The sequence below is a fragment of the Rhinolophus sinicus genome, chromosome 4 (assembly GCF_057876585.1).
Source record: "Rhinolophus sinicus isolate RSI-liver-muscle chromosome 4, RSI-T2T, whole genome shotgun sequence".
In the NCBI taxonomy this organism is placed as follows: Eukaryota; Metazoa; Chordata; class Mammalia; order Chiroptera; family Rhinolophidae; genus Rhinolophus; species Rhinolophus sinicus.
Genome location: NC_142504.1, coordinates 69,304,377 through 69,314,666, shown reverse-complemented (window position 1 = coordinate 69,314,666; position 10,290 = coordinate 69,304,377). Strand labels below are relative to the sequence as shown.

At 43.6% G+C, this 10,290-nt stretch overlaps 1 protein-coding gene across 1 annotated transcript; it reads left to right on the top strand.

Annotated features, from left to right (window-relative positions):
- The first annotated feature begins 7,064 nt into the window (after nucleotides 1-7,064).
- LRRC30 (leucine rich repeat containing 30) lies at nucleotides 7,065-9,688 on the top strand. The gene has a single exon (XM_019755701.3). The coding sequence runs from the start codon at nucleotides 8,086-8,088 to the stop codon at nucleotides 8,989-8,991; it is 906 nt and encodes a 301-aa protein (XP_019611260.1). The 5' UTR covers nucleotides 7,065-8,085; the 3' UTR covers nucleotides 8,992-9,688.
- The last annotated feature ends 602 nt before the right edge of the window (nucleotides 9,689-10,290 follow it).

Below are 10,290 nucleotides of genomic sequence, written 5' to 3'. Positions count from 1 at the left end.
AGTCAGTTTCTATTCTTCCCTGCTTTCTTGTCCATGTATAATTTTTATGTGATTGCAATAATTTATGTATGTGTTTTTAAGTATAGAGGCAGCTTAACTTGCTTCCTTTCAGCTAGAGTGTGACCACTTAAAAGTCAAGTAACCACCAAGACAAATGACGTCAGTGATGATAATGATGACAACTGTCATTTAATGGAGCTCCAGCTCTGGGACATTGTCACAAAGTCCATTTCTAATCCCCAGAACAAGCTCAGCAAGGCTGAAAGCTTGCCTAAAGTCACAAAACTGGTAGAACAGTAATAGTAAGATTACTTGTCATCACTACTGCTTACCAGTTACCTCACTACATGCCAGTAGCCAAGCTAAGCAGTTTACTGCTTCATCTCATTTAATCCTCAAAGCAATCCCAAATTATTATTATCCTCATCTCTCAGAGGAGGAAACTGAGGTTTAGTGAGGCTAAGTAATTGGCCCCAGGTCACACAGCAAGAAAGTGACAGAGCTAGGAATTGACTGGTAACCAAGGATTTGAAACTGAATGTGGAATCACTCAGACTCTAGGGCTTTGGCTCTTTTCTACCTTCTCACGTTGACAAGGAGGGGATTTCTTTCTGCTAACATAGTTCATGCCAAATATGAAATCAAAATCGTGGTAAGTCCTTGGAGGACTTCTTAAATAAGATTCAAACTTATTTATCAGACACATGGTAAGTACACGCTATGCATATTTTAAACTTCCTATTGGAGGGACTGTATCTCAGGTAGGGATTGTTTTGTTCACTTGACTGAACTTAGTTTTTATTTGTTATAATTTCATGCATTTTAAAATTGATTATCCTAGAATGTCACAATGATGTGAAACTTTTTAAGAGGATATTTGATCTCTATTGAAGCTCTGTTACTTTGGCCTAAGAATATCGGATAGAAGTTCACCGCTCTTAAATTCACAAGCTTGCTTTCTGATATAAACTTAACATGCAGAAGGCTTATTTGGTGTTTGATTACTCTCTGACGTTTAATCAAAGCACCTTTTTAGTTCCTCTTTCCTCCACTGCCATTCAGCACGAAGTACACTCTGATGTTCAGGCCCCAATGAGCAGGACTACAAAAGCCTTTGCTGGTTACTCAGCCCCATGAGAACAAACAGGAAGAGGCAGGGAAGACTGAAGCCTGGAGATCGAGGTTAGCCCAATGGAGGGATTTCCCGAGAGAAAAAGGTGTGGAATAACAACATGGATCTCCTTCTGGAGGCAACCTTTTGAAAAGCTCGATTTTAATTTGTTATGATTTAATGAAATGCAGCTGGCTAGCAAAAGTGGATTCAGTGTTTTCTTAGAGTTGCCCCAGTGTTCGATTTCTGTGACAGGCTGCAACTATTGATATCTGTATCCCAGAGAGTGAAATGACCTGTTGTGGGTTTTCTTTTCCTTAATGAATAATGTCAGCAGCATAGCTCTGTATAAATAGAAGTTTGATATGAGTGGATAAACACGGCAGGTTTTATTTACGTTTCTGGTTACATGGGTCACATCGAAGTAGAAAGGCAGTGACTCTCTCAAAAAAGCATGGATAGATTAATAAATAAGAGGATGTAGTGGGGGGGGGGGAGCCAGGGTTCTCTGATTAGGTACTCTGCTTTGGCTACTATTGCAGGCTCAAGGGGAACAAACAATGAGGAATAAAATTTAGCTCGAACCTAACGAATGTATATAGTCTAATGGGGGACATTGGCACAAAGCTGATGATCCCATTCGGAAGGGTTTCTTAATCACAGTACTATTGAGATTAGAGGCCCATAACTGCTGTAGGGCGTCCGGTGGACAGTAGGATGTTAGCAGCATCCCTGGCCTCTGCCCACTAGATGTCAGCAGCACCACCCCACCCCCACACTTGACAACCAAATGTATCCCCAGACATTGCTAAGTGTCCCTAGGGGCAAAATTTCTGTTTTTGGGGAGGTGGGTGAGTACTGTGGGTAACAAAGGAAAATCCAGGATGCTCCAGGAAGTGAGGAATGATGCCCAGGCGGCCCTGGAGTAAGGTGGGGTGGGCAGGGAAGGCTCCCATGGTCAAGGAGGTAACATTGTGCCATGTGTGAAGCATGAGTGGTGCTAGCATGTGAAGCAAGGAACCAGCGTGAACAAAGGGACAGCATTCTAAAAACACAAGGAGTTTGTAGGGTGATCAGCTGCTACCTCATGACTGCTGGAAGGTCAAGTGTGTGTGTGCGTGTGTGTGTGTGTGTGTGTGTGTGTGTGTGTGTGTGTGTGTGTTACGGGGTAAATGGAGGGACATGAGAATGTGAGGCAGGCAAGTGTGTGACCATGGCCTGCAAGAAGGACAGCTTAAGTGGTGGGTTGATAGGAACAGACTTTCAGAATATTCTGGTCACAGTACCAAGGATGGATTAGAGTGAGCTCTAGAATGGCAGCAGAGGGCCCTTTAGCTGTGCTACTTTACTTTCCTCACTCTATTTGATCCTCACAACAGGTCTATGAGGAGGCAGCATAATTATCCCACTCGCAGACCAGGATGTAGCAGGGCTGAGCCTCACCTGCTCAATTCCACGTAGCCTGCAGGAGAGCCTGACCAGGCCCTTCCCTGAGAAGGTGCCTGAGGCCTCCTCTGAAAGATGAAATAGACTAGGCTGATCTGATAAAGTTCTGTCCAATGAGCTGCCGCGATGCAGGTTAAATCAGGGGATTCTGTGATCAGCTCATGCACAAACGTGGGTAAAGTTCTTTGGAGGGCTGCATTAAGCAGAGAAATGTCAAAATACAGTGATAGAGAAGCAGTTTTAAACAAACAGGACAGCCAAGTGCCTTCTGCATTGTTCTTTTCTCACATCAAACTTCCATTGGGGCCCAAATGCTTATTCATTTTGGTGAACATTTATTGAGCACCTACTGTGTCCTCAGAATTGTTCTAGGGCACTGGTGGAGACAAGGAGCGTGAAATCTAATTGAGCCAAAAGCAAATGTAAGCTGAATGAACAGAGTGAGACAGCAAACAAACCTGAGGAGAAAGGATTTTTGAAGAGGAGCTTGACTTACAGAGGGAAGCAGTTCTATTTGGATCTGCCTGACAACCTGCCCCTGAATTTCTCGCTTTCTAGGAAAGCATATTTCCCCTGGGAAGAGCTGATTGGCTAAGAGGAAGTTTCCATGACTGGAAAGGGCCAGGCTTGCCCTGTGCTGATGAAGAGCCTCACACTGGAGGCCCTTGAGTGGGACTGGCTGTCTTCCCCGAGTCCTGTCAGGTGTCCATTCAGAGGCTACCTGAATGGGAACTGTTCTATTCATTGTGGAAAGATGTTCTCTGCATTTAATGTGTATTAAGTCACTCAATTTCCACAGCAACCAAATGGTTATTTTCATTTTACATACGAAGAAATGAAAATACAGACAAGCTAAGTAAATTGTCCAAGGTCACACAGACTTTCAGCAGGATTGAAACCCAAGGTGCTCAGCCACAGCAACCTGAACTTATGACCTTGACTGCCAGGTTGTTGCTACCTCTCACTGTGGTGGCTGGGAGCTGGAAGGCTGGGGCACGTACCAATCAGAGTAATAATAGGCCAGTTTACTAAGAAAAAAAAAAATGTGCAGAGGAAGGCCGTGTATTCACATGGTTGGAAGAGAGCAGGATTTAGATCAGAAGACGAGGTGTTGATGATAACGTTGATACTAATCAATTTTGTAATTGGAGTGTCAGTTAATACCACTGACAATCAGCTTCATTATATTTAACATGAGGTTAAAAATCTTGATCTCACAAGTCTTATGAAAATAAGATAGACTATATAACAGCATCTGAAACAGCTCTTGACACTGAGTAAATACTCTGTAAATATAAGGTGAGTGAAAGATAAGTGCAAGATGCTTCATGGTTATAGCGTTGATTGGCCTTGAAGAGAGGGTAAAGTTCATGAATAAGGACAAAATAAAATCAAAGGAATGGAGAATGTTCAGTAAATGAGTCCAGGGACATGTGTGTGGGGGGTGGGGAGAGGCCGAGAGTATATATATATAAAAGCATTTATGTAACAGCTATTATTTATTGAGGTTTTACCACATGTCATCACTGTACTATGGGTCATACACCATCAGTACCCATAAATTAGGGAATTTTGTTGTATACTTTGAATTTCGTCACTACATGCCTTTTACAGATGCTTAACCACGCGCTGTTCTGAGACACAGTGGTTTAATACAGCCTCTCTGCAGATGTCTGTGAAACCTAGCAACAAGCTGTGCTTGATGCAAAGATGTGGCCAGCTCAGAATGTGCAGTTCTTATTTGCTCTCCCTTCTTGTCTGCCTTCCCAGACGCTCCCTTACTTTTGTTTGCCTGGCTTATACTCCTCAATAAAACATTAGATCCATAGCTTCTCCCTCAATCTCTGCTTTTGAGGAACCTGGGCTAAGACAGATTAAAATATACACTTTTTGTTTGGTAAAACAAAATATATTGAAGTAGATATGCATAGAAAAAAGATCTAGATTTATATCCAAAATGTTAATTGGATTGTCTCTCTTCATACCTTTTTGTATTTTCTATTTTTAAAAATTTAAGTCAGGAGAATGGTTATTTTAACACACTATTTAAACATACATATTTCTTTCTTCCAAAATTAATAGCCATGATGTGTAGACATAAGCTGAAAAGCCATAGTGAGAATTTAAAAAAAATTGTTTTCAACAGATATTCCATTAGAGTGAATTCAGGAGTAGCTTTGGATGTTTTCATAACCTACTATTTTCATAACCTACTCTCATCATTTCAGTTTTATTTTATTTGGGATTAAAGAAATAATAAATGTCAATTTTTATATGTTAGAACAATCATCAATTGGAATATACAAAAATGTAGCAAATACACAGAGCATACTAAATACACTTCAATTATCATACAACTTCCTTAGGTTTTAAAGACAGCCACATTACTTACCATGCCCTGGAATTTCAAAACCTTGTCCAACAATGCGTCCTTCTGAGACTTATTCCAAACTGAAATCTACTCAGCGAGCTTTGAAAAGTTTCTTTCGGCAAAAGGTCAGATGTGTGGTCTCCATAGTGAATCACAAAGCCAACAGCATTCCCCGTTACATTTTTAAGGTAAGTGAAATAAAAGCTGCCTTGGATTTTGCATGCTTTCACCAGAAAAGAGGTTAAATGTGACTTTCACTTCCCTACAGTGGTCTCGTGTGTAGTGAGAATCCAACTTGCAAAGTGGGGAGGGGCTCTGGGAAATCATCCCCCAAAAGGCCTATTTCATAGATGACAACAGGGCCTGAGAGACCATGAACACTCTCAAGGTGACCCATGCTCTGGCTGCATAACCATGGTTAACTAAGTGGGCAGTAAATACATTTCAAAAACTTAGCAGAAACAAAGTCAGCTATTCACACAGCTCATCCATTTGACATATGAGAACCTCGATAGAGAACTGAACTATTTTTGGAGGGGATTAAATCCATTACGTCAAAGTCTTTTGGAATGATATTTCAACTTTTGCTTTTCCTAGCTGTGGTGGTGTAGAGCAATTAGGGTTAAGTACTAATTATGTAGTTATTTCCATGCATGTAGTTATGTAGTTATTTCTCTCATATGTTCTCTCCAGCGCACCCCTTAGCAACTTGAAAAGAAAGAAAAAACAAAAACAAAACATAACCTAGCCATAGTTGTTCCATCTTTCTACCGGGCCAAGTCCAGAGTCTTCAATGGTTCTAGCCTAGGCTGTGGACCTCAACTAACTGGGTTTGAATTCTGGTTCTGTTACTTACTGACTAGATACTTAAACTTGAGCGAGTGACTTGACCTCTGTCTTCATTTCTTCATCTGTAAAACAGAGATAATTTTAATACCTCTATCCTGCATGTAAGGTGTCTAGGGCAGTGCTTTACATATAGTAAACATTTAATAAATGTTAGCTATTAATAAATGCTCAAAAAGTTTTTATTGAAAAAAATGTGTTATGAGGAAAGAGAATTGCCACAAAGAAGAAAGCTGTTGATTTCTTGCTCAAACCATCCCAGCTCCTGCTGTTTCCCACATTTCAGGAACTCTAGCACAATTTCTCATGCTCGTGGAAGAAAAAGAGGGAAAGAAGTAATATAGCTAGCTTATTTTGAAACAGCATCACCCTACTGCCATATGAAATTTGCAAATATAAGGCATGGTTTGCTGCAAACATTTAGGGTACAAATTTAGCCACATTACTCCACCCCTCTGATTAATAGCTAGAACACTCAAGTGTCCCATTTAAAAAAATTCAAAGTCTTCAACTTTGTGCAAGAATCCCAGGGTCCTACTCAAGCAAAAGGGGTCAGATCTCTTTCAAATTCCAAGTAGAGTGAGAAGAGGCCTTGAATTTTTATACCTGCTGCTCCTGCCCAGATGCTAGCCAATCTATGGATGGGCCCGCAGATTCCCCAGGTGGCGACCAGTCAGGGCCCAGCTCAAGCTCCTGGCTTGGTGATTACAGCTCTGAGACCATGGTCATAGGACCAGCATATCTCTCTAGGACATACAACTGCCGTGCTGGGCTGTGCACCTGGGCTACTGCCAGCAAAAGCCACATGCTTCCCAGCCAACCTCGCTCTCGATACAGACTGCAAACCCTTTCCTCAGAGCCTGGGTCATTAACCTTGTATTAACATATTGCATCTCCCATTAATTACCACCTATTTTTATAATTTTTCACCTATACAATGTGTCTGCCTCCTCCTCAACTGTATCGGTTTTTCAGGGTTGCTGGAAAAAAGCACCACAGACTGGGTGGCTTAAACAACAGAAATTTATTTTCTTATAATTCTGGAGGCTACAAGCCCCAAGATCAAAGTGTCAGTAGGATAAGTTGCTTCTGAGGCCTCTCACCTTGGCTTGCAGATGGCGGTCTTCTCCCTGTGTCCTCATGTGGACCTATCTTCAAAAAGTCACATTTTGAGGTACTGGGGGTAGGATTTCAATATTTGAAATTTTGGGGGTGGGGAGGGGCACAATTCAGCCCATAATACCAATTAACTCTACTTACTTAGGGTATAGTTTTTTGTTGTTGTTTTTTGTTTGTTTGTTTTTTTATTCAAGAAAGGGTGAGTGAGTGGAGAGAGAGAGAAAGAGGCAGAGAGAGAGAGGTGTATTCCCGTGGAGGTCTCTCTAGAGTAGTTTTTGAGGACTGTGGGTATCCCATGCTTGTCTTGCTAATACAGTCACTCAAGTGGCTGTTCAAACACTTAAAGTGCATCCTACTAACCTCTGAAGCCCACTGTGAAAAGCTGATCCCAGAGCTTCTCTGGTTGACATGGAAGTGGGGGATCCAGACCTCCGTTACTCTCTCCTCACTGAATCGGCTCTGACAAGCACTGTGTAAAACCTTTGGCCTGGAGAATTCCAGATGTCCAGGCTACTTCTGCTATTTTTTTTTTTTTTACAACCACACAACTCCCCAGAGTTTGAAATGGGTGCATATGATATCTCTGATGATCCTTAACTTTAGAAGCAAAGGTCTGCCACTAGCATTTAGCCCAGTTTTACTCTGAAGTTCGGATGAGTTCCAGTGACCATGCAGACAGACTGGCACTTGTGTGGCCAGCTTTATTTTTCCTCTTTGCTTCTTTTTGGAGGTGGGCTTGTTAATCACCCTGCTCAGCTGTGATATCCAAGAAAAGCTGAGAGGGGAGAGTTAGATGCAGCCTCCCTGTGACCTGTTTGCACACACCAGGCTGATAAGCCCAGGCAGAATGACAGTGACAGCTGCCGGTGGCATTCAGAGGGTTTTGAGCAGTTCAGTTCCTCAGCCTCCGGGACAAGTATAGCATTACAGCCTGGCTGCCCAGAGAGAAACCACCTAAACTCGCCCTCGGGGATGGGCCTGGCTGTTTCATGGCCACATCACAGTGTCCTGGACACCTGCAAGACCTGACCTAGACCCTCTGTGAGCTTCCTCCGCACTGTACTGCCTGGGCGCCCTCCAGTTCTCACCTCTACCCGCGCTCCCTGCCTGTGACAGCCAGGAAATTAGCAGCTGGGGTAGGACACGATCCCAACCTTGGGTGACAGGTGGGAAAGGGTGGAAAGGAAGGTAAATGGGAGCCAAGCAGTCAAATGCCGGCTCCAAGGACAAGGGCCCCCAGGGGATGGGGCTCCTGCGGAGGAGGCAGAAATTCTCCGCGTGGGACGACGCGCTGCTCTCGGGAAAAGACCCGCGGTCCCTGCTGAAGCGGGGCATGTGCCACATCAGCTTCAGCCTGGTCACCAAGGGAATGACAGACATCCCCGATTTTCTGTGGGGCTTGTCTGAGGTCCAGAAACTCAACCTGTCTCACAACCAGCTCAGGGTTCTGCCCCCTGAGGTGGGGAGGCTGACCCGGCTGGTGGTTTTGAACTTGTGTGGGAACCGCCTGAAGAGCCTGCCCAGAGAAATCAGCCTCCTGAAGGGCCTGAAGGTGCTGTTCGTCAACATGAACTGCCTGACCGAGGTACCAGCGGAGCTGAGTGCCTGTAGGAACCTGGAGGTCCTCAGCCTGTCGCACAACAGCCTCTGCCAGCTGCCTGCCAGCTTTGCCGACCTCTCCAGAGTGAGGAAGCTGAACCTCAGCAACAACTGCTTTGCTCACATCCCCATCTGTGTGTTTGCACTGAAGGAGCTGGATTTCTTGCACGTGGGCTCCAACCGCCTGGAAAACATTGCCGAGAGCATCCAGTGCCTGGGCAGCCTGCAGATCTTCATCGCTGAGAACAACAACATCCATTCCTTCCCACGGTCGCTCTGCCTCCTCACCAGCCTGGAGCTGCTGAACTTGAACAACAATGACATCCAGACCCTCCCGGATGAACTCTACCTGCTGTGTCGACTGGCGAGGATTGCTTGGAATCCCATGGACAAAGGGCTCCACATTTCCCATAACCCGTTATCCAAGCCTCTGCCAGAGCTGGTGGAGGGGGGCCTGGAGATGCTCGTCAGCTACCTGAAAGACAAAAAACACAACTGACGTCGCCACTGGAGGCAGGAGCCGTAGCCCGTGCGCTGAGTCTCTGTCAACTGAGTACTTCTCTAGTCTGAGCTTTCTTCTCTTTCTGGTCGCGTGCGTCAAGGCTTGTGTTGATGATATTTGTGAATCGTTGTGGAACACCATCCTAGGCAAACGTTTGCGTTTATTAACTCTGTATGTTCCTAGTAACCCCCACAATATCTTGTTCCTCTCATTGTAAAGGTAAATTGAAACAGGTCTTTGGTTTTTTTTCAGAAGATCAATAATTGTTCTGATTCTCTTGAGAAGCACTGGGATTTGGACTTTGGGATAGTGGTCGGCAGGTCTGATTCAATGGAATTCAAAAGTCAAATATTTGCTAAGTATGTGCTGTGTGCCAAGTACGGCATCAGGCATTGACACCATCTGGTTTCAACCATTGAATTGGCAACCTGCAGCGAAGTGGCGACAGCAAGACAGGCTCCTATGCCTGCCTCCACCAAGCATTACTTGGGACCAAAGAGCAAGCTGGAATCTTGCTCTCCCGGCAGTGACAAAAACAGGCAGAGCTTTCCCTTTGAGCTCTGGGGGGCGGGGAACGATCATAGGAAATTTATCTCTAACAGGATTGTAGAGTAATAATCAAGCTGCTCATGTTTACATCTGGTGGTGAGTGATGGGGACAGCATGATGGCTTCAGATAATAAATGCAAACCAATTTTAATATGCGGTTTCACCCTTCTTTCTTAATCCTCTTGCAAGCTATCTAGTCATGTCCCTGAGCTTTTCTAGAGATGTCAGCCAATGGTTGTCATACTTTTCTAACTTCACTTCTCCATTCTTACTAGATTTGCCCTCTCAGAGATGAGCTAATAAATGGGGGCATGGCCAAAACGCAGGAAAGAGGAGGTAAGGCATAGACCAGACACATAAAAAAAGTTATTATTCTTTTAACATTTAGAGGAGGGTAATATTCACCACTTGGTTTCACATATGGACATTTAAAAAATGAGTTTAGTGACGTTTAAAAGTTATAAGGACAAAAAACTCTGTAAAAATATTGTTTTGTTTTGTTTTGTTTTTTAATTGTAAAAGTACATAGCTGTTAGTTAAATGCAACCTCAGGATGAGCAATTGCAGAGTTCATTGGATCTTATTGCTGTCACAGCAACTAAGAGCCCCCTAAGACATTACTATTTATTGAGAATTAAAGAATTAGAATGAAAAGGTGGCAGTGAAGAAAGTGTAGTACCTTCAGATCATTGGCACTTTTGTCTACACGATGTAGTTAACAATATCAAGACAGGATGTTGAGTTGCA

Bases quoted from the DNA above. Each gene is read 5' to 3' on its own strand.
- LRRC30 (XM_019755701.3), top strand. From the start codon at position 8,086: ATGGGAGCCAAGCAGTCAAATGCCGGCTCCAAGGACAAGGGCCCCCAG.